Below are 25,796 nucleotides of genomic sequence, written 5' to 3'. Positions count from 1 at the left end.
GTCACGAAAAATAATGCACGTTACTAAAACTAAGAAAACTGGTGATGAGACAGCAATACTTAATGCATGTGAAGAATTTGTTGCTGACACCAGAGCTCAGGCAGAATGTTTGCACTATAGATCAGAATGAGTTTAATTTGAAATTATGGCTGGTCGATCTCTTGCCAAATAATGGACGAAAGATGTTTACATGATTGTACAGTTTATCAGTAACACAGTGCACAGCTGCACAATATTGCCAGTAGTGTATGCAGATACACACTTGTTGTCACCTCTGTTTGTCCCTTTAAAAGAGACAACTGGGACATTTGGGCCAGGAATCAAACACAGTGTATTTCATGCGGACAGTGTTGTAGCAGTCACCTCATATTCTAAACAAGTCGACAAGGAATATTTAAAGACGTGGTGACAGAAGATGTTTTTTAAAGCTGTACAAGATTATAGCAGAACAATTCTAACTGTGGGCTTATTTTCCATCCACAAAAGCTTGTCAGTGCATGAAGAGCGTGGAGCAGAAGACACAGCAATATCACCAGGTGGCACATGGTACTGTCCACCACTGGATGTATTTGGCTTCCATATATTCAATAGTTTTGTCCTCAGGTTTACCAACTCGGCATGACTTCTTGGTGTCGATTTGAAGTTTGGCCAGTGTAACAACATCCTTCAGATGCAGTTTCATCTTAACAGGCAGTTACGAGCACCACTATTTTGGCCAGTCTTCCAGTATCCCTGGTATCAAAGTGGCTACACCTGTGTCCGGCCAGATCACTTTTAACATCCAGTGAAATGCTATTTTGGCATTGGTACAGTGACATCGTGTCAGTGTGTGCGGTTTCTGACTTGTAGCTGGTGCCATAAATCTCTTTGCTCTGAACATTTTTTTGTTGCAGTCCACAAATGCACTGTAAATCATTGAAATTAATGTGTCATTAAAGTAGTAGTGTAGTGCTGTTTCATTATTAATATCACTGTTGTGTATTATTTTCTTTGGATTGCAAAGCTGACACTGTTAAGATGAAGTACATTTGTAGCAGTTGCACTATTCTCGAACAAGGCTGGGATGATTAAATTGTAAAATAAAGATTATAAACGTTGTTTCATAGTAACTGTTTAGTTCCTGTATGAGATTTTCACCCTGCAGTGGAGTGGGCGATGATATGAAATTTCCTGGCAGATTAAAACTGTGTACCGGTCCGAGACTCAAACTGGGGACCTTTGACTTGCACAGTCCTGAGTTCAAGTCTCGGTCCGGCACACAGTTTTAATCTGCCAGGAAGTTTTAATTGTATAGTTGCTTAGGTTTGTTCATATTGATGTTGAATGACATACTCATATTACTTACTTCCTATCCATTGGGCAGACATGATCCTTCTCCTCCCTCCTCATCCCTTGCGATCAACATCCCGTAAGTAGGAGGGTTCTGGTTGTCTCTCTGCTGTAAAGTACTAGGTGCTTGGGCATTAGGCAGCTGAAGGGGTAGAGTGAGTGACACACAAGCAATGCAAGCACATATTTAAAAACTGTACTTTGAGGTGGTCACAACTACTTACTACCAGAATTATGATCCAAATTTTCACATGGGGTCGATAGCTGGGGCTGATATATTGCAAATGTGCCTTTTTCTACTTAAAATACAACGTCGAGTTGGTGATGTTTCCTTGTAAGAATTAATTGTGAAAGAAAATGATTTTCTCAGCTCCTCTTCTTTTAGATGCACGATGCATGAACCATGCCTTTCATGGATGGTATATCATTTTTTTCCAGTTCTATACATTCTTTAACTGGTGTCAATACTCATGTCTGATCTTTGACAAATAGCCGGTCCTAACCTTGGTTTTCTAGAAAGAACAAAAAAATGCAAAGTAGCATGTTTCACATCCTTGAATGAAACAAAAATAGGAGGAACATAATAAACACACAAAGGATGTCATTAGTATATTTATGCAAAAAAATTTGTATTAGGGACTTGAAATTCAGTGGAATTATATAATGTAAAAGAGGCATTTAGACTGAAAAATACATTGAGGACTAGTATAATGAAAGCTTAGAAACATGCATTGAATGTAGTTGTCAAGAAGTATCACAGTATCAAAAAATTATGACAGTTCATACTTACAGGGTCAGTAGGTAATGGGGAATATTGATACATCTTGTTACAAAAAAGACTAAAAGAAAGTCACTACCAGTGCTGTGTATTACTTCACAAGATTGATACATTTGTGGGTTGGATAGGTGAGACTGGTGTGGCACAGGCAGAGGAAGCTGGGTATGGCACACAATGAAGTGGATGAGTGGACTGAAAGAGGCAGAGGGTCAAGACAAATCCCATCTGTGTAAGTCAAAGAAACTGGTATTAGTGGTAGAGGGGAGGATCCAGATGTTATGGGTTGTAATGCATCCTCTATCTTTGGGTGAAGAAACAATTGCAAGGCAGGTACGAGTATTTTAAAAATTACGACGAGGTAATTTTCGAGGTGGAACATTTTTTTAACAGTGAAAATGCAGACTTTTACAACAAGAATATTTGTCATATTATCCATCATTGGGAATGATGTGTTGCAGATGCTGCACTTGTATTCGGGGGAACAGTGGTTTAAATCCCCATCAACTAATCGAAATTTAAGTTCTCTACAAGTTTCTTAAATTGCTCAAGGCAGATGCCAAGATGGGTACTTTGGAGAGAGACAGCCCATTTCCTTTCTCATCTGAACTCATACTACACCAGTAATGGCCTTGTCACTGACTGGAAGTTAAACACCATTCTTGCTTCCTTTTTGTTTTTCATGGTTTCTTAACTCATTTAAGACAAATGCTGTGATCTTTTGAAAAGAATATACTTGATCTACTTCCGCTTCGTTGTCAGATCTGAGCTAGGTGCTCAATTTCTAATGACCTGTCAACTACGCGGTGGGTGTGACATGCAATTTTCCTTGCTCAGAATTCATCTTCTCTTTGCAGTTCATACCTCACTTGGCAATTAATTCCACCGTTGCCTACATTGGGTTCAACAAGCCATATCGTCCTATAAGCCTCTCTCAGAAGAGACAGCAATGCATTCATGGATGTGGACGTGAATGTGGATGTAATTTCCAGTGTGGTATGTCACTGCCCAGAAATGATCACACAGAATGTGCTTGACAACATGATGTGTGGTTGCAGTGGTCTGTAGTGACAACGGTCAATTACATCCAGTGCTCCAAACATACAGTTTTTGCTTCCTAATAAAGATGTGCATGAAATAGCTGCATTTACTGCAGAGAGTGCACTATTTTGAAACTACCTGGTAGATTAAAACTGTGTGCCGAACTGGAACTTGCATTCGGAACTTAGCATTTTGTAGGCAGTTCTCTTGTTGGCTGAGCTACTCAGGCATAATGGATGTCCTATCCTTAAAGTGTCAGAGTGATTTCTGCAAGTAGGAGAGAGGTACTGGCAGAAGTGAAGCTTAGGACTTGGATACTTCAATTGGTGAAAGCATTCCATGCAGAAGACAAGGTTCTGAGCTAGCATGCTGGTCTGGCAACCAGTTTTAAACTGACAGGTTGTTGTTTTGTCTTCATTCAGAATTCTCAAAGATGTGCAGAGAAAATCCCAAATTGAGAGTTGAACAAACAGTTTTGAAGACTTCTGACTTGTATGTCCCCATAATCTTCAAGTTCAGCACTAATAACGTAGATGTTGGGGAGACCAAACCCTAAGAATGTCTCCCAAAGAAGTACCATCCATCATAAAATCCTAAAGATTTTAAGTATTCCAGTGGGTATGATAACATATCAACAAAGTTAATCAACGAGTGCTCATGCGAGTTGAGTTCTATCTTAAGTTATTTGTATAATCAATCTCTTATCAGCGGAACATTTCTGGACTGCCTAAAATACGCTTAAGTTAAGCTTCTTTACAAGAAGGTGGATAAAGAGATACCATCAAATTATCAATCAGTTTCACTTTTTTTGGCTTTCTCAAAATTATTTGACAAGGTTGTGTTTAAGCATCTTCTCAAGCATCTGACTGCAAATAATATATTGTCCAAGTCACAGTTTGGATTTCTTAAGGGTTCTGATATAGAGGAAGCTATTTACACTTAACAGTAAGAATGTACTTAATTCATTAGATAATAAATTAGAGGCTACTGGCATTTTCTGTGACCTGTCAAAAGCCTTTGACTGTGTGAACCACAGCACTCTCTTACGTAAATTAGAATATTATGGTGTCACCACCAATGCTGCGAAATGGTTTGAGTCTTATCTATCTAACAGGAAACAAAGGGTGTCGTTGCAAAATACCTGTGCAGTAAGCAGTCAGCAGTCAGTCTTCATTTGACCAGGAATTAATTACATGTGGTGTTCCTCAAGGTTCCATCTTGGGTCCATTGATTTTTCTTGTGTATGTTAATGACCTCTTATCTGTTCCATTGCCAGATGCTAAGTTTGTTTTGTTTGATACAGACATTGCAATAAGTAGCAAGTCAAGTACACATTTAGAAATAGCTGCTAATCAAATTTTCATTGACATGAATAAGTGGTTTAAAGCTAATTCACTGTCATTAAACCATGAGAAGACCCACTATGTGCAGTTCAGAACCAGAGGTTGACAGTGTCAAATTTCTGGGATTACAACTCAGTAATAAATTCAGTTGGGAAGGGAATACCACAGAATTGCTTAAGCGCCTAAACAAGTCCGTTTTTGCCGCGAGAATGATGTTAGATGTAGGAGAAATAAATATAAAAAAAACTTGCATACTTTGCTTACTTTCATTCTATTATGTCATATGGGATCATATTCTGGAGCAACTCGTCAAACTAAGCAAAAGTTTTTATGGTGCAAAAGCTTATGATAATAATCATTTGTGGTGTTAATTCAAGAACGTCTTGGAGAAACGTGTTCAAGGAACTTTGTATTCTAACCACTGCTTTTCAGCATATTTATTCCTTAATGAAATTTATTGCAAGTAATACATCTCTATTTCCAACCATTCGCTCAATACATAGTATCAATACTAGGAATAAGAACAATCTACATAAAGACTTAAAATTACTTACCTTGGTCCAAAAAGGGGTCCAGTATTCAGGAACACACATTTTCAATAAATTGCCAGCAACCATTAAAAACTTGGTTTCAGACAAAGCACGGTGTAAACAGAGTTTGAAAGACTTTTTGATAGACAACTCCTCCTACTCCATAGATGAATATCTTAACAGAGACTGTTAAGCCAGCTTAGTAAATATATCTGTTAGATTTCAGTTTTGGCAACACTTGGTCACAACAGTCAAGATTAGATATTTTGTGTATGATAAATTTATTAATAGTGCATAACAGTGTTTCATTCTGACAGCGTGTTAGTTCTGTAAATATTAGCTGCTCCAGTTTACTGCATTGTATTAACCAATTTCGACTATCTCCTGACAAATGATCAGGGTAGTAAGTATTACATTCAAATGTCTTACGTTTTTATTTTATACTTTCTGACATGTTCCACACCCACAAGAATCATCTCATTTTTTGGGTCTATGGAATGTAAACTGAATCTAATCTAATCTAAAAGAAACAAACAAGTTCAAGTTGAACTTCATAAGTTTTTGCTTGTCCGTGATTAGTTGATACACTCACTGTCACTGAATGAGTAAAACACCTGAAGATGTTTATTTTCGTACTTTTGCAAGTAGAGATATGATAGCAATTGTAAGCACCAGCATAATGTTTCTTGACTTTTTTTACAACAAATTGTACCAGAAATAATACATTTGACATTTTTAATATGTCTATGCACAAAACATAGTACTTTCATAACATGCAATTTCAAATTAAAAAGCCAACAATATGACTCTTCAAGTTTAGAAAGAATTTAATTCAGTTCTGTACCAGCACTTGTTAGTGAAAGTAGGATCATATTACGTGTGTAATGAAATTCGTGATTTGATTGAGGATGTCTTAGTAAGGAGGATGCCACACATTATGTGAGATTGAGAGTCATTGACAGTTGTTGAAGTAACTTCGAACATGTCCCAGGGAAGTGCTGCTCATGCTATGTGTTAATGACCTCACAGACAATATTAATAGTAACCTAAAACTGTTTGCAAACGATGTCATCATCTGTAATGAAGTACTTTGATTAAAATGTTGCACAAATATTTAGCCAGATCGTAAGATTTCAAAGTGATGCTAAGATTGACAACTTGCTTTGAATGTTTGGAAATATAAAACTGTCCACTTCACAAAATGCAAAAACATAGGATTCTATGACTACAGTAACAGTGACAAACAATTGGAATTAATCAGTTCGTACCTTGAGGTAACTATTTGTGCAGATATGAAATCAAATAATTACATTGGTCCAATTATGAGTAAAGCAGATGGCAGACTTTGATTCATTGATATGATATGGGGAAGTGGAATCAGCTTGCAAATGAAATCGCTTGAAAAACACTCGAGAGATCTATCTTAAAACATTGTTCTAACATGTGGGGTTGATACCAAATAGGTCCATATATATATATATGTCTTTAAATATGTCTGCTTGTGTCTGTATATGTGTGGATGGATATGTGTGTGTGTGCGAGTGTATACCCGTCCTTTTTTCCCCCTAAGGTAAGTCTTTCCGCTCCCGGGATTGGAATGACTCCTTACCCTCTCCCTTAAAACCCACTTCCTTTCGTCTTTCCCTCTCCTTCCCTCTTTCCTGATGAGGCAACAGTTTGTTGCGAAAGCTTGAATTTTGTGTGTATGTTTGTGTTTGTTTGTGTGTCTATCGACGTGCCAGCGCTTTCGTTTGGTAAGTCACATCATCATTGTTTTTATATATATATATATATATATATATATATATATATATATATATATATATATATAGACACACACACACACACACACACACACACTAGGATTTCCAGGAAGTCTAATAACTGGTACAATGAGTGATACTGTCAGCCATGCACTTCGTGGTGGTTTTCAGAGTATGAATGTTGACATTTATGTAAGAAAGCTGTGTATTACAACATGGTGTCATGCCTGTGATGCAAAAAGTGATGTAGCATCACAGTAGTTCATGTTTTGCAACATGTTGCTCATATATGAGCAGAGTTGTGTGGTGTTCAAACAGAGTATTGTTCCCAAACATGAAATGCATGTCCACTTCCACATCCGATGTTAGAATTGCCTTAATGCTACTGGACAATTACTGCTATTTACAATAGAGATTAATTATGTAACAATACGGAAAGTCACGTGGTTTTTTATTCGTACAAGCGAGAGTAATTTCCCCTGGAGTGTAGTGGCTCTAGTATGAGTATGAATTGGATGAAATGCAAGAGAGCAAAAGTTGCACACCAGATGAAATGTAAACATCTTATGCAAGCAGGTCATACAATAAACTTCATGCCCAACAATGGCCTGTAAATTTTCAAATCTCTCTTCATAGTGGAAGAAGGCTGTGTGGCAGGCAAAGAAGGTGGAGAGACGAGCTTAAAACTCCCCCAGGGGACTCGCGTCCTTTCATGAGTATGTGTGCGGCGAGCACGGGGCCCCGAGTTATTGCAGCCTTCCTTCCTTTCCCAGGTTGCATATCCTTTCCCTTCCCTCCTTTCCTGTCCTTGCTCCTTCGCCTCCGCCCTCTCCTCTCCCACTCTTGGCATCCTTGTTTATGTTGGCCCCGCTATCCTCCTGGTTATGTTAGCTTTGCGATTTGGTTTTGTTGAGTAATTGCCTCATTCTTTTGGCATTCTCTGGTCCCCCCCTTGGGTTTGACCTCCATTACTAAATTTCTGTTCCATAGTGTGAGCCATTTGGGGAAGAGCACCTTACCAGTTGTCTCCGGAGTGTGCCCCCCTAGTTCCTTCCATCTTTTCCGTCACGTTGTTGTCTGATGCTAGGGTACATAGCCAGCTTGGTAGCCAGCTGATGTGCTGGGGTCGCTATGTACCCTATTGGTTGAGTCCCCTGAAAACACAGGGATCACACTTCTAATACCTGAGCTGTGACCACCTCATGTAAGCCTAGGAGTGGTTGCTTGTCATCCTGGAGCATCGGAACTCCTGCCAAACGGCCCTTGCTGCGGCTGGGTGATGCCTGTGGGGAGAGCCCCTGATCGGAGTGGGTGGTATCAGGGTGGACGTTATGCAAATGAAATACTTACAGGTCGTCCAGAACTCTGACCATTCTTCTATGACCATCTCTTTGAAAGGAAATGATTCTTTTAGTGCTGCTTCTTTTGCCCTTCGGCCTTCCCTTCCATGGCTACCCCCTGGGAGGAGGGTCAGGCTTGTCGGCTTGGGGTGAAACCTTTCCCCCCGCTTTGTGGTTTGCACCAGGACTGATAGGGATACTTTCATCAATACCAAACCTTTATTTTTTGTGAAACACATCGAACACAAGTTTGGCGAAGTGGACACTCTGAGCAAGATGCGGTCGGGTTCATAGTTGATCAAAACTGCTTCAGCTGCCCAGTATGTGGCCCTTCATGTCTGTGACCATCTTGGCACAATTCCTGTGTCCATTACCCCCCACCAGTCTCTCAATATGGTTCAAAGTGTGATTTTTTCATAGGGACCTCATCCTTCAAACTGATGAAGAACTTAGGGACAATGTAGGATTGCAGGGTGTTCACTTTGTTCTGCGTGTTCGAAGGACCCGAAGGACTTTTGCATTGATACTGGTGCCTTTATCCTGGCCTTTGAAGGGGATACCCTCCCCGAGAAGGTCAAGATTATGGTTTATCAATGTGACGTGAAGCCGTACATCCCACCACCTTCAGATTTTTTTAAGTGCTTGCCTTTTGGACACATGTCTTCCCATTGTTCACAGACCCCTCTGTGTGGTGACTGTGGACGTCCACTCCATGAGGGGAGTTCCTGTGTTCCCCCTCCTGTGTGTGTTAATTGTCATGGCAATCATTCTCCATGTTCACCGGATTGCCCGACTTATAAGAAGGAAAAGAAGATATAGGAGTATAAGTCCCATGATCGTCTAACCTACACTGAGGCTTGTAAGAAGTATGCACATATACATCCTGTGTCAATGATGTCTAGCTATGCTTTAGTTACATCTTCACCCCTTCCTCCCCCTTCCTTACCCTAGTCCCGAACCCCTCTCCTCCACCCCCCCTCCTCTATGTTTCCCACACCCTCCCCTCCGAGCGCCACTCCCCCTCCCCAGCCGGAGAAGTGTCACACTTCTTCGGCATCTGCTGGTCAAGAGCACCCATCCTGGGACCCCCCTTCCCGGCACCTTTCAGGTCGAAGGTCTGCTGCCACACGACCACCACGAGAACCACGGTCTGTGGGCCCCCAGATGGCCCGCTCTATTTCTTTTACAGATCTTGCTGCAGCTGGCTCCTTTTTGCAGGACAGCCTTCCTTGATCTCAAACAGAAAAGAAGAAAAAACGAAAAAACCTAAGTCCCTGGACAAGGAGCCTCTGGTGTCGCCAGTGGTCCCGTCCCCACCTTCGCAACCTGGCTCTGACCTGCTGTTCATGGATGTAGCCCCCTCCTTGTCGGTGACCGATGGGTGGTGACCCGCCGTCATGACCAGCCTGTTCACCCCCCATTTGAATCATCATTCTGTGGTTATCCAATGGAATTGTAATGGATATTACTGTCACCTTCCAGAGTTGATATCCCTTAGTTTGTTTTACTCTGCAGCTTGTGTGTTTCTACAGGAATCTCATTTTACTGATGAGTACTCTCCGACCCTTCATGGGTTCCATGCATTCTATCGAAATTGGGTCGGCCCCCTGCGGACCTCTGGTGGCGTTTGTACGTTGGTCCGTACAGACGTTGCTAGCACGTGGATTCCTCGTCAAACTAGATTGGAAGTGGTTGCTGTTAGGGTCAACCTGGACTCTGGGGTCACAGTTTGCAATCTTTATCTCCCTCCTGACAGGACTCTTACGCCTGCTGCCTTAACTGCCCTTCTTCAGCAACTTCCTCCTCCCTTCCTCCTCCTCTGGGATTTTAGTGCTCATCATCCCTTGCGAGGCAGTGCATTTCCATCTAGTCAGGGTCTTCTCATAAACCAATTTCTTGCTTTCTTAATGATGGCTCCCCTACCCATTTCAGTGCTGGCCATGGTACCTTTTCTGCCTTTGATCTTTCCCTTTCTTCTCCCTCCCTCCTCCCTTCCTTACACTGGTCATCACACGACGACCTTTGCAATAGTGAGCACTTCCTGTTGATTCTCTCGCTCCCTGATGGACAGGTTACCTTGTTGGTCTTTCCAACATGCCGATTGGCTTCTATATACCGTGCAGGTAGTTTTTTCTCCCCCCCTGTCAGGTTGTATTGATGACGTCCTATGCGATGTGTCTGATGCGATTGTACGCACTGCTAGCCTTGCTACTCCATGCTCATCTGAACCGTTCCACCTCTGGCAGGTCCTGTGGTGGAGTACGGTCATTGCCATTGCCATCTGTGATCGCCGTTGAGCTTTGCAACACCTTAAGAGGCACCCTTCCGCTGCCAATCTTATTACCTTTAAACGCCTTTGCGCCAAAGCCTGTTACTTAATCAAACGGAAGAAACAGGTATGTTGGGAACACTTTGTTTCTTCCCTCGGTTCTACTGTCCCTATGCACGTTGTCACGTATATAGGCTACACTTTGCTCTCTCCAAGGTTTCCATTGGTATTCTACCCTCTCGGGCCTTGCCCTCCCGGATGACCTTTGCATGGACCCATTGATTCTTGCTGAACATCTTGCGACCAATTGTGCAACAGCATCAGCATCATCCTCCTATCCGGCTGCTTTCCTTCACCAGAAACAGCAGGCCGAAGCTTCTGCCTTGTGTTTTACCCCTTGTGAGTCAGAATCTTACAACGAACTTTGTACTGAATGGGAACTTCTTGCCGCTCTTTCTTCTTCTCATGATACGGCTCCTGGCCCAGACTCCATTCATAATCAGTTGCTTCAACATCTCAGTGCTCCACAACGACAACATCTTCTCTCAGTGCTTAACTGTATTTCGCTCCAGGGTGACTTCCCTTCTCAATGGAGGAATAGCATCGTGGTTCCCGTCCTAAAGCCTGGTAAGAAAGCTATCGGCCAATTAGTCTGACAAACGTTGTTTGCAAGTTACTTGAATGGATGGTAGCCCGTCGGCTCAGTTGGGTTCTCGAATCTCGGGATCTATTATCCCCTTACCAGTGTGGCTTCTGAGAGGGACGGTCTCTGAACGATCATTTACTTTGCTTGGAATCCGCAGTTCGGCAGGCTTTTTCCCAGTGCCGCCATTTGCTAGCAGTATTTTTCAACCTTCGCAATGCCTGTAACATGGCTTGGCGCCATCGTATCTTTCTTACACTTCAACAGTGGGTTCTTCAGGGCCCATTCCTGATTTTTATCCGCCAGTTCCTGTTCCATCGGTCGATCAGCATTCAGGTTGGTACATTTTTCAGTTCTCCACAGACCCAGGAGAATGGCATCCCACATGGTTCCGTATTGAGTGTACTTCTTTTCCTCATTGCTATAGGTGGACTTGTGGCCTCCGTCGGTCCTTTGGTCACCCCTGCTCTGTATGTGGATGATTTCTACATTTGGGTTAGTTCCTCTTTGATGGCCTCTGCAGAGTGGCAGCTCCAGGGTGCTGCTATATGGCGTGCCTCTGCATGGACCTTCTCAAATGGGTTTCAGTTCTCTCCTTTAAAATCGCGGCAGATGTTACTTTCTGCATAGTCCATGTACAGTGCAGACCAGCTTGCCCAAGTGTGACGTGCTACTTTCTATACATCTTGCACTTATTGCCTATCATATGATTCCCTGTAATTATTTGTTTAACAGCAGAGGTCAAGAAATTCGCACCCAGTGCAGTTTCATAAATGAATTGCGATTAGAGGATCACAATAAAGTTTCTTTCTGAAGCTGCTTAAGTAAGCACCACTCCCATCTTACAAACAAAGCTTGCAGTCTTTACTCCAGTTGCCATATATGTGCGAAAATTGAGTATATCCTGTAGAACCATGCCACTCCCCCCCCCCCCCCCCCCCCCCCAGTTGTGAGAGTGGTCTGGTGATGTACTATATGAGAACCTGAGGGCAAGAATGCTTGAAATTGAGGTTCCAGCTGACCATGATTGATCGCTAAAAGGGAGGTTCACCTTATTGTGCTCCAAACATATTGTACCCACTTCACATTTGCATTTGCCATCTGAGAAGCAGTAATTTACTCCCTACAACACATTGTGTCTTCCTGCACCATTATTCAGAGGTTAACTGCAACTGGGCTAGGAGATTACCATCCCTTACCATCCCATACATAGGCTGCCATTAACAAGATATCATAGACAGCTGCATTTGTAGGTGGTGCCGTGTCAGGAAACATGGACTGCTGATGAACGATGTTGCATTGTCTTCAGCAATGTGTCACAGTTCCGCACTGCCACGGGTGACCATTGTGAGAAAGTATGGAGGCAACCTGGGGAGAGATCCCATTCTTTCAGTGTTTTGGAAAGGCACAGCTGTTCTACTCCGGGTGTCATGGTGTGGGAAATCATGTGGTATGACTTCAGGTCCTATTTGACAGTGATTTTTGAGGGTACTCTCCCCCGTGGTACATCATGGACATCCTGCGTCCTTTTTTGATAACCTCATAGTGCCATTTTTGAATAGGACAAGCTTGTCCACACGTGGCGTATATCTCTCTTGAGCTGTCAGCATGAGGTTGAGATACCCTTGTGGTCAGAATGATCTCCAGATCTGTCCCTGATAGAAAGTGTGGGACCAGCTCAGGCATCAGCTTCATCCCAGTGCCAGTACCCAGGATACTGTGGACCAGTTACAACCGTTGTGGGCCAGCTTGGCTCGGCAATGGATGTGATGACTTTATGACACCCTTCCCAACTGAATCGGTGCATGCACCAAGGCCAGAGGAGGTTGCAGTGTTATACCAATAGCCCAGTTATTTGTAAATTTGTCTTGACTTTGTAATCACTGAGTAATGTCGTATACCTCTCAACCTGTGAATTTTCATTTCATTTCTTCCTTCCCTTCTTGGTGCTTCCTTTCTTATAGGTAGTTTATTTTGATTGATTGTAGGTGTCAGAGAGAGGTTTACAGGGTAGCTATGAAGAGTACGGTTCTGAGAGTTATTTCCCCTTGACTTAACAGGTGATGCTGTGCATATGGCCAAGAAATAATCAGTTTTTGCTTTGTGTGTACTCCATTAGATGGGTAATGCACCACTCATATACTATGATTCTTAGGCTGATAAAACCAGGTAGCCAAGTTTGAATTCAGGAATGAAACTAGTCCAAGACATGAATGCATTTTCCATCATTTCTGTCAAATATGTGTTGTTATTTTACAATTTTTTTTATCATGTTAGTCTTTTTATTTTAATATTGCCAATTAAAGTTATTTCATAATAATGTTTTGACTAAGTCCATGTAAATGCATTGTTTGGTTGATATAGACTTATTTTCAGGACTTCTTGAGCATGTCAGATGCAGAAGAAGAAGTAGAGAGATTTGCTGAGAGTCACCAGTATAAAGCTGTTGTGATTTTAGGAGTATCCAAATTAGGCACTGAATTAAAGAGAGAGATTGCTATCGTTTCGCAAGAAAGAAGTTTGCTTAAAGTGGTATGCATTTAAAGATATATCTTTATACTGTCAGATCTACTAGTGTGGATTTTGTTTCAGAATGCTGGAGCTGTTTTGTGTTATATGTTTCATATTCAGTGTTTGATAATGCTTTCATTTGAGGTATAAAACTTAACTATTGAACAAGTATGAGGTCTAAGAGAAAGTGAGTTTATTTCTTCACTTCATGTTTCAACAGTAGTGTAAGTTGCAAACATTCTCATCAAGTGAGGTGGTGTAGTTGTAAGATATTGAGATCATATTCTAGAGGATGACTTTTCAAAGCCCTGTCAGTGCATCCAGATGTAAGTTTTCAGTGATTTCCTTAAGGTGACATCAGGATTAGTTCCTCTGAAAGGCCATGGGAGATGATTTACTTCCCCAGTCCAAGCTTGTGGTCCATTTCTATCTCATTGTCACTGAGGTGTTAAAACCTAATTATCTTCCTTTCATTCAAAAGCATTCCTTCCTATCAGAAGCAGCCTACACAGTAACATAATACAGTATTTTATGTTGTGGGAACAAATGTAATGATGTCAAAAAAACCGCTTCAAATGATCCACAAAACTACTGTTGACATCCATTTGTTGTAGAATCTGAAAACATATTCTCTTCCATCCAAACAAACATTAATTCTGAAAACATTGGACATGTGAAACCTAACTCGGACTTTTGACATATGGCCTGAAAGCCACGGATGATGGCACTCATGTATATGCCATATTTTTTGGCTTTGAAAAAGTATTTGACTTGATACCACACCAACCCTTATTAACAAAAGAACAGTCATATTTGCTATGAAATAAAGTCAGTGAGTGGACTTAGGATTTCTCAATAGGAAGCACATAGCATGGCTGTAGCTGATGTAGAATTAACTACGGTATAAGGGTGTCTCAGGGAAGTGTGTTCAGACCATTACTGCTCAGTTGTTATAGATCATACATCATATTAATGTGGATGTGGAACTATGGCTGATCAATAACTCATAGAAAAAGGATACCAATCCTCGTGGGGGGGAAAAAAAAAAATTTGGCAGCCAATTTTGATGCTTCATTGGTGTCATCTTGAGGCCTATATATGAAAAATGAATGGAGACATCCAAACATTGGTGCAGATAGAATAGGCACCATATTAAACTGGATACCGTGTGCATCTATTTATTTGACATGTGCAGCCCAGTTGTTGTCGTGTGTCTGGAGTATACATGTAAGTGAATGGAAGTCCATGGTTTCCAGTTCAGTTTAGCATACCTCTTCTATGTGCGCCAGTGTTTAAATGTCTCCATTTGTTTTTCATATAACGGCCTGAAGATGATGACAATGAAGCGTTGAAACTGATTGCTTAAATACAGTGGAGTCTTGATAGTTCGAGGTGAACGGGACCGGAACTACCTCGAACTATCGAAAACTCGGACTATTGAAATTTAAATGGGAAAAAGAAATATTATGGTACTGTAAGTAATACAGGTCAAAATATGAACTTTTATTTTAATAAAGTATTTGCACATGTGTTTGCATTGGCAGAATAACAATAATTATTTATTTAGACAGGTAATAGTGAAGCGTCTTTTGTTTAGCAAAGCTGCAATGTTTCCTCGCGGCAATGTCACACCACCGTCTTAGGAGCAGTAGGTCAATTGGTGTCACCTCAGGCTGTTGTTCCAAGTAGCATATGGCTGCCTCGAGAGCAGCGTAGCAATCGGTGTGACTCATCATCGGTGCAGCCTCTGCCTCATCATCCTCGTCACTCTCACACTGTTATAGAATGTTAACCATGTCAATTATAGAAGAGTTTGTTACTTCCAATTGTTCATCCGAATTTAATCACTCGCCTACTTCCACCTCTTCTGCCTCGTCACACCCTGGCAATCTTCTGATTAAATTACACAATGGTTGATCGTCCCCATGTGCTAAATCTTCAGTTTCTGTGTCTGGCATACTTTCCTGTAGAATTTTCCTCCATAACTTAGAAATTGTGTCTGACTTTGTTTTGCTCCAAGATTCGCTAATCCAGTTCACGACCTCCTTCAAAGTCACTTTCTTCAAAGCTCCTACAATGCTTTCGTTGCCTTCGGAATGCAGGATTGACTGTAGCAATCGCCGTCGATACTTTGTTTTTTAAGACATTTCAGATCGCCCTGATCCATGGGCTGAATGAGTCACGTAATGTTTGGTGGGAATAACAAGGCACGGATACCATCGCACTGCAGTTCTCCTGCACTTGGATGTGAGGACGCATTATCCATGAGCAAAATTGCTTTGCATGGCAGTCCCCTTTCTTTTAAAAAATTCTTGCAGTCAGGTACAAATGAGTTAAAAATCAGTTCTTGATGATTTCCTGATTCATCCAGGCATTATTCTGATGTGTATAGACAACTGGAAGAGCTGAGATGGATACATTCTTGAATGCTCTTGGCTTGGCAGACTTTCCAATCACAACTAGTTTTAGTTTGTGGTTTCCAGTTGTATTTGAAGCTGCCATAACTGTGAGCCACTCTTTGCTTTTTTTGTGCCCAGGAGCACTTTTTTCTTCACAAGAAGCAGGTGTTCTCGCTGGTAACATTTTAAAATTTAGCCCAGTTTTGTCACAGTTATATATTTGTTCATTAGACAAATTTTAGTCAATTATGATTTTTTTAAACTCGATGATAATTTTTGAAACAGCCTGAGCATCACCAGAGAGTTTTTCTCCACATATGTCTAGTTGACGCACTCCATACCTCTTCTTCCACTTGTCGAGCGAGCCCACACTAGCGGCGAAATTGTCATCTCCTTCCTGCAGCTGGTTTCTGAAAAACAAAGCTTTTTCTTGCAAGACTGGGCCAAAAATCGGAGCACCCTTCTGTCTCTGTTGGGTAAACCACATGAACAATGCCTCACTTGTTTTTTCGAAGTCTGACTACTTTATATTTCTTCGACTGAGAGATTCGTGTGAGCATTTCTGTGAAAAAAACTGTTCCTAATAATTTAAGTCTGTTTCTTCGCCAGTCACCAGCAGTAACTTCACCGACACCATATTCGAGAGCAAGTTTTTTTTATTGTTTCAGCTTTTTCAAGTCATCTTAGTGCTTCTAATTTTAGATGCAAAGGCACAAATTTCCTCTTTTTTGTTAAAGCACTCATCTTTGTAAGGTGTACAACAGAACACACAGTCAACAAACAAAATGACACAACACTGTACAGTACAGGTACTGGGAACTACAGCAACGTATGAACTCCCCAGGTTTGATCGGTAGCAGCCAGCAGCAGTCGGGGTATTTCGTGCCAGACTGACAACAGATGTTCTTGCAACAGGGCAGTGAGCTAATCGTTGGTGTTGATTGCATTGTTGTCTGCTTTGTCACTGAGCTGTACTCTCCCTATCTATCTTTTGCAATGATGTTTTCATTATTTATCATGTCAGTAAAAAAAAAAAAAAAAGAAATTAGATCGTTGCAACCTTTTTTTTGAAAAAGAGGCTCGGATTATTGGATACTCAAACTATCGAGACTCTACTGAAAAAAAAAAAAAAAAAAAAAGAAAGGAGGTATTACAACTGTGGGTATCCTCCTCCTACGAGACTTACTGTTCATGTTATATGTTAATGACTTGATTGGCAATCTTAAATAGTAAACTCTGACTTTTTACAGATGATAGTTCTCAAATGAAGTAATATCTAAGTAACTTGGAGTCACAGTTGGAATCAGTCAATTTATACAAATGTCTGGATCCAACACTGCATGGGGATATGAAATGGAATGTTCACATGAGTTCAGTATTAGGTAAAGCAGGTGACAAACATCAATCCATTGGTAAGAGACTGGAAAAGAAGACTTAGTCTACAAAAGTGATTGCATACAAAGCATTTTTGCAATCTCCACTAGAATATTGCTCAAGTGTGTAGAGTCATACCAGATAGGACTAACAGAATATAGACAAAAAATTGCAGCAAGAAGAGTCACAGGTTTGTTTGACTCATGACAGAATGCCGTGGAAATGCTAGAAAACCTGAACTGGCATATGCTTGAAGATAGACATAACTGTACTGCAAAAACCTATTTAACGAAGTTTCAAGAATCCATTTTAGATGAGGAATCTAGAAATATAACACACTGGTGTGCAAAACTTAAGGATGAAAGTAACTCCCATGATGTGTCAGGCAAAGTAACATAATTCAATGAAATTTTTAACAGAAATGACACTTTCATTCAAAGACAATAATTGCACTGAAGTTATTGTGATCCACAATGATCCCCTGGATGTTACAAAAGGCTAAACGTGGTTCTTAGTAGGGTGTGAGGTCACAAGAGACGACAATGGGTACTTTGCATTTTTTAAACGTAGTGTAGGTCCATGTCAGGTGATACAGGATTTAGGTTTCCTCTGTAATGACTTTACCAAGAAAGATACTGTGGTTATTGTGGGTGGGCCAGCAACAGTATTGGCAGAGATGCTGGGTACAGTATAAAGTGAGTATTAAGTGTGATCTAATAAAGATTGCATCAGCATCAATACATCATTTGAATACTTCTGTCAGGAGAGTTAACTGGGAGTTGGAACAGCTGCTTGGGTCAGGTGGAAGGTCACTTGTTGGTGTTGCTTCTCTTGGTAGGTGAGATTATACAGGGTGGAATAGTAAAAAGTAGCCGTTGTCCTCTTTGAATGTGAATGCAATATTCTGGCTTCTGAAAGAAGGTAAACAGCTACACTGCTGGACAGTTTTATGCAGTAATAATCGTTAACATTCTTCTGTCAGCATTCAGTTTATTTCATTAGTGAAGGTAGACATTTCTCTTTGCAGTCTGCCAGATGACTTTCCCGACTAAAGAAAGAATTGAAATTGTGGAAGCATATGTGAAAACAGGTTCAATTAAAGAAACTTCGGAAATTTTTGGGGTCAAATATCTGGATAGAGAACTACCAGCAAAGATAGCAATGCAGAGTCTGTAAAAAGTCAGCATATCTATGGATCTCTGCAAAATATAAAACGACAAAGAATTGCCTCAGTTTGCACACCAGAAGTTATTCGCCGAAGAATTATTCAGAGCCCAAAGTAGTCTACATATAAATTGGCCCAACAGGCGTATGTAAGTAGGAGGAGTTGCCAGCAGATATTGAAAAGTGTTAATTTGAAGCCATATCATGTGATGATTGTACAGCAATTACAGAAGAATAGCAGTCAGAAACATGTAGATTACTGAACATGGATTTTGAATAGCACCAGTGATGGTTTGTTCGAACCTTCCCATTGCATCATAAATGATGAAGAATGCTTTCATCTTTCTAGTCACGTTAATTCACAGAATTCGAGGTACTGGACAATGGAGAACCCTAACACTGTATGTCAGCAACCACTCCATGATGAAAAAAAAAAACTGGCATTTGGTGTGATGTAACAGGAACGCGTGTCATTGGCCTGATATTTTTTTGACACTAACCTCACCATAGTTACATATATGGAAAGTTTTGAGACTTTTGTGTTCAACTCACTGAATGTGAAAGATAATACTGCTTCTTCCATCAAGACGGGCAACACGCCACATGTCTAAGGTATCCGTGGAATGAGTCCACGATGTCTTCACTGAGGAACGAACTGTCGGCAAACATTTTTGGTCACCACGTTCGCCATGTCTAACAATGTATGATTTTTTTTTTTTTCCTGTGGATTCACTTGATGAGGAAGGTGTATGAAACATCCACACAGAATACAGGAACTGAAAGACAACATCCACCGTGAAGTTGCTGCCATCAGTATCCGAACTTTATGCTGGATGTATCTGAATATGCTTGGACATGCATGGCTGTATATTGATGTTGCAGGATGTCACTTTCAATATCTTCTGTAAATGCATTTTTCTCTACATTTTTCATTGTAAATAAATGGTAGGTCCATTTCAGCTGTTTGTTTGTGTAATTTCACTGCATTTCCTTTACACTTATGTGGGCTACTTATATCTGTGCCATCCTGTATTGGCATGACCTACATCTCAACAGGAAAGGGAAGGGTTAACTGGCTGGGCTAACAGCAGAAAGTTAAAGGGGGGAAGCATTGCTATGAGTGGGAAAATATCAGTGATCACAGATATAGAGCAGAAATTTTTTAAATGATAATTAGGACAGAAAGAAGTCAAGTTCTAAGGCAGGACAGGACTGTGAAATGAACCTTTAGTTTGAGAAAGTGACCCAACAGCATAATTTTGGCACATTGGGTCAGCAAACACAGCAGTTGGTTAAAATTTTTTGCTGATCAGCAGAAATTTTATTTCCACCTAGTTTTATCTCAGTCGGTGTGAAATACCAACTACCTTTACTGCATCAAAATATTTGAGGGCCAAGTAGTAAAATTAATTAACTGCTTATCTGCATTGATGAATTAGTGTCATCCAACTCAGTTAACGTAATAAGCCTCTCTGAATATCATGTGACCACTGGTGTAGATGTGTTAAGTGTTGCAGGATTTAGGTTAGCTTCTCTTTTTTGTAGGGCAGAAATGAAGATGGAGGAGTTGCCACATTCCTCATGAATTGTCATAAATTTAATAATATAGACAGTCATAAAATTTGCATAGAGCAACATATGGAAGTATGTGTAACAGAACTAGAATTTCATAATAAATCATTCCTAATAGTAAGTGTATACTGAGTACCAGCAGGTAAATTCAATCTGTTCATAAATCACTTTGAAGGTGTATTGGCATATTTAACAATAAAAAAGAAATAATTAGTGGCTGCTGATGATTTTAATGCAGATTTTCTTGAAAACTCTTCCTGAAAGAATTTAGTGCAGTTGTAGCATTATCGTTCAACTTAATTCATACTGTTAGCTTTCCAATTAGAATAGCTAAGGACTCAAAGATGGCCATTGATAATATCTTTATAGAAATGTGTAATGAACAAAGTTATATTATAAAACCAATAATAAGTAGCCTCTTAGACCATGACAAGCAGGTCCTTTCGCTAAAAATAAATAGTGACCAGGGTATAAAATCTTCAAGAGGGTAGTCAGTAAGCCAAAAATTGATTGTTTTAGGAAACTCCTCAAGGACATGAATTGGAATGGTGCGTACAATGCTCATAGCATGAATGAGAAAGGCAACACTTTTCTTAATAATATCCTTAACATCTTTGAAAACTGCAGAACTAATGCATATTAGATCAGTCTAAAAAAAATTACTCAAGGAATAAAGGTATCCTATACGACAAAAAGGAAACTACATATGTCAGAAATAGCTCTGATGTAAATGCTATATTTTATCATTACAGAACACACAGCAAAATATTGAAGGTGGTAATACGGACATCAAAGCAAATGCATTATCAGAAAAGGATAGTCACATCAGATAACAAAATATCGCCAAAATGGGATATAGTGAAGAAAGAGACTGGTAGAACCAGAAATGGAAAAGAGCACATAACATTAAGAGTAAATGACACATGAGTAACACATGTGTGCAGTGTTGCCAAACTTTTCAATAGGCACTTCATAACTGTTACTGAAAAGATGGGGTTGTTAGGTTCAGTAGATTATGCCATGGAATATCTCAGAACAGTCACTACACACAAACACAGTAATATGAGTTTGGCCCTCGCAACACTGGTAGAAGTAATGTCCACCATAAAAGCCTTGAAATAAAAAAATTCTAGTGGCTATGATAAAATATCAATGAAGTTGATTAAACAGTGTGCCTCATTGTGACATTGTCCGCCCCAGTAGCTGAGTGGTCAGCGTGACGGATTGCCGTCCTCTGGGCCCGGGTTCGATTCCCGGCTGGGTCGGAGATTTTCTCCGCTCAGGGACTGGGTGTTGTGTTGCGTTCATCATCATTTCATCCCCATCCGGCGTGCAGGTCGCCCAATGTGGCGCCGAATGTAATAAGACCTGCGATATGGCGGCCGGACCTGCCCCGCGAGGGGCCTCCCGGCCAATGACGCCAAACGCTCATTTCCATTTCCATTGTGACATTTTAAGTTGTTTGTGTAACCAATCTTTTATCAGTAGACCATTTTTCCGTAGAACATTTCCTAAATAGTTGAAGGAAGTATGCTGAAGTTAAGCCTTTTATAAGAAAGGAGATAAAGAAATACCATCAAACCTTCACCCAGTTTCACTTTTACCTGCATTCTCAAAAAGTGTGGGAAAGATAACATACAGTCATCATCTTAGCCATTTGATCACAAATAAAATATTATCCAAGTCACAGTTTAAATTTCTAAAGGATTCTGATATTGAGAAGGCTATCTACATGTACATTGAGAATGTACTTAATTCATTAGACAATAAATTACAGGCTACTGGTATATTTTACGATCTGTCAAAGGCATTTGACTGTGTAAATCACAATATCCTTTTAAGGCCACATTCTCATTCAAATGAGCAAAAAACAGGCAAAGTTTGCAAATTTTTTGAGACTATGAAAAGGCATACAAAGGATCTATTTGGGGATTATGATTGAGCATACTCTGAACTTTCATTTTAGATTTTCAATTTAAAAGCAAATGGTGTGCCTGTAGCTATGATTTGATCTAGGGCCTGCAAGTTTGAAGTACACAGACTGCGTGCAGTGCACCTCCTCAGAAGTTATCTGAAATAAAAAATGAATAACATCAGTTGATACTGTATTACATTTATGGGAGCTTATACCTGAACACAATGAAATAACCTTAAATTTTTTGATATGGTGCTAACTTTGAGTTTGATTTTTGTGTGTTTTTCACTATTTATAGTTTTACAAAATATAGTTAATATTAAAAAATTTCATACATTGTAGGTATCTGCTCCCAAGAAAACTGTTTATTTTTTGTGGGTTAAAGGTAGAAGTCAATTGGTTGAACCATTTTTATTTTATACTGCATGCAATATTGAAAAATCATTTCTCAAGCAAAACCTGTTTAAGGTTTAGGGAATACTTTTATATGTATTATTAGTTCAATTTGCATAAAAACAACATGTTGTTATGTATTTTTGATGTCACTGAACATTAATATGAACTTAGATTTTCAAGATTCAAAACAGCTAATCCAATATGGCAGACCAAACATTATGTTTTGACCAGTTTTGACAAAAATAAGTGTTTTCATTACTTATGTTTAGTCTGCATTTCCAGAACCATAGATCAACCCTTCCTCTAACTCTTAACTGTTCCTGGAGAGCAAGTCCCTAGTTCTTCTTGGCAAGAAAGGCTGATCTGGCTGAGCTGGATATGCTGCGGATGGCAACCTGCTCACGTTATATGTCAGCTTTTTTGTTGAATATGTTTGCATGCATACTGCAGTGTAAATCGTTCTGTGAATGTGCGTTATGGCACAACAAGTTTTCTACCTGATCCAGGTGTCTCCTGCTGAGAGCATCCTACAGCGACTGTGACACTACTTCAAACAAGGGCTGCAGAAATTTTTGTAATGCACATATTCAAAAACTCTTTCCTCCTAATATTCTAGACACACACTATATGATCAAAAGTATCCAGACACCTGGCTGAAAATGACTTACAATTTTGTGGTGCCCTCCATTGGAAATGCTGGAATTCAATATAGTGTTAGCCCTCCCTTAGCCTTGATGACCGCTTCCACTCTCACAGGCATGCATTCATTCAATCAGGTGTTGGAAGGTTTCTGGGGGAATGGCAGCCCATTCTTCATGGAGTCCTGCACTGAGAGAGGTATCGATGTCAGTTGGTGAGGCTTGGCATGAAGTCGGCATTCCGAAACATCCCAAAGGTGTTCTAGGATTCAGGTCAGGACTCTGCAGGCCAATCCATTACAGGGATGTTATTGTCGTGTAACCACTCTGCCACAGGCCGTGCTTTATAAACAGGTGCTCGATTGCGTTGAAAGATGCAGTTGCCATCCCCGAATTACTCTTCAACAGTGGGAAGCAAGAAGGTGCTTAAAACATCAATGTAGGCCTGTGCTGTGATAGTGCCACACAAAGCAACAAAGGGTGCAAGCCCCCTCCACAAAAAACATGACCACACCATAACACCACGCGCTCCAAATTTTACTGTTGGCACTACAAACACTGGGAGATGACGTTCACTGGGCATTCGCCATACCCACACCCTGCCATCGGATCGCCACATTGCGTACCGTGAATCGTCAGTCCACACAATATTTTTCCACTGTTCAATCATCCAATGTTTACGCTTCTTACACCAAGCGATGCATCGTTGGGCATTTATCGGTGTGATGTGTGGCTTATGAGCAGCCGCTCAACCATGAAATCCTTGTTTTCTTACCTCCCGCCTAACTTTCATAGTACTTGCAGTGGATCCTGATGCAGTTTGGAATTCTTGTGTGATGGTCTGGATAGATGTCTGCCTATTACACATTACGACCCTCTTCAACTGTCGGTGTTCTCTTGTCAGTCAACAGATGAGGTCGGTCTGTATGCTTTTGTGCTGTGATGTGTCCCTTAACGTTTCCACTTCACTATCACACCAGAAATAGTGGACCTAAGGATGTTTAGGAGTGTGGAAATCTCACGTACAGACATATGATATGGAGTACCTGGCAGTAGGTGGCAGCACAATGCACCTAATATGAAAAACATATGTTTTTAGTGGTGTCCAGACACTTTTGATCTCATAGTATATATACCTTTAAAAAATGCAATAAAAATCGAATTTTCAACCATTTTGAAGAGAATCTGGACTTAAGCAAATTAGAACATTACAGTGTAACAGGAAATAGTGCAGGACGGTTGAAATCGTATATCTCCAACAGAAAATAAAGGTGTCAGAGGAAAGAGACATGTATTAAGCTATCAGGTACCATCTAGCTGGGAACCAATAACATGTGATGTGCCCCAAGGTTCCATCTATTAGGGCCCTTACATTTTCATGTGTATACCAATGACCTTTCGTTAGTAACATTACCAGATGCTAAGTTTGTTTTGTTTGCAGATGATAAAAACATTGCCATTAATACTAAATGAAGTATAGCCATAGAAGGATTCGTTTGAGCAGTTGCGAGTGGGCTCATGCTCATGCGCAGTTGAGTCGCATGCGAGTAATATCTTTTTCAGTATTAGACAATGACATTCCAATTTTTCATGTAGCAAAACATTTAACGTACTTTGATGAAGTAATAGATCCCTTTGCAGAAAGGAAAGCACACCATGTAAAGCTGTAGCAAGATAAGAGAGAAAAAAATGCTAAGACCTAAGAATTGAAGAAATGTGTACTGTCTTGCTTGTCTCTTGTCTTTATGTTTCCTATATTTAATTTTGTGTCACACAAAAAGCAAATTATTAGTTAATAGGCAATAAAGAGTGCAAATTTTCTGGATAGTTCCTATCCTCCTGGTTACAAATAATCCCATCCAGTATTAATGAGAGAGAAGGAGGGGGGGGGGGGGGGCAGGATGTGAAATTGGCTGACTGCCAACTGTGAGCAGGAGAGCCACCACAGGACATTTTAATTTCCACCGTAATGAATATAGTTTGATTGCATCCATTACAATATATACAGATTTGAATTCCACACAGTGAAATACACGTGCGATAGAAGAATGCTGTATGAAGAGGCGTGGCACTGTACTTTGGCAGACTTAAGTCCAAATTACATGTCTTACATTTCCTCGAACATATAAGTTTTATGTATCAGACATCTTCAGGAAGATGTGTGCTACAAATTGAACATTTTTTTAAAAGTCGATTTTTTAAATTTCTGTCGTCCTATCTCAAACACTTGGGGCAGGGGGGGGGGGGGGGGTCGGAAATATCATAGATCCGGGCCAGATATGCAGAGCAGTCTGAGCTGTAGTTAGGAGGTGCATAGTCTCCATGTGACCCGTGTTTACACTTAGTGATTTTGCTGTTTCCTCTTCATTTACTGCTGTCACGTCAAATTAAAACAAAACGAATGTCTGTGGCCAGGAGCTATCAAGTGAATTAAAATACATCCACATAATTACAGAGAGCTAAAATGTTATTAGTTTCAGATCTTATTTTATTTCCACCTTTCTGACAGTCAAGCATTAATCACCTTGTAGAACATTGAAGTTGTTTTTGTTGGCTTGCAAAAGACGTTTGGCTTTTATTGATCTTCTCTGCTGAGGCAGTCAATTTATTTGAAATGAAGTGTTTAATTCTTCGCTATTGGCTAGTTTCTACTGTTCATTGCATTTCAAGTGCACATTATCATCTTTTAGAACATATAGCATTATGCCATAATATAGAACCAAACATGAGATAATACCGTACTGGTACTCCAAGAAAATTTACATCCCGATAACCACACTGAAAAGTTTAATAT

At 40.3% G+C, this 25,796-nt stretch overlaps 1 protein-coding gene across 2 annotated transcripts in view; it reads left to right on the top strand.

Moving 5' to 3' along the window:
- The window catches only part of LOC126469552 (exopolyphosphatase PRUNE1-like), a 167,092-nt gene that overhangs the window by 103,996 nt on the left and 37,300 nt on the right, over positions 1 to 25,796 (top strand). For both annotated transcript variants that reach the window (XM_050096670.1, XM_050096669.1), the window contains exon 5: positions 13,410 to 13,565. In XM_050096670.1, the coding sequence (XP_049952627.1) occupies positions 13,410 to 13,565 (156 nt within the window). The remainder of the gene's footprint in view (positions 1 to 13,409; positions 13,566 to 25,796) is intronic.

This window comes from Schistocerca serialis, chromosome 3 (assembly GCF_023864345.2).
Source record: "Schistocerca serialis cubense isolate TAMUIC-IGC-003099 chromosome 3, iqSchSeri2.2, whole genome shotgun sequence".
Taxonomy (NCBI): Eukaryota; Metazoa; Arthropoda; class Insecta; order Orthoptera; family Acrididae; genus Schistocerca; species Schistocerca serialis.
Note: the sequence above shows the minus strand (reverse complement) of the source record. Positions and strands in the feature narration are given on the sequence as shown.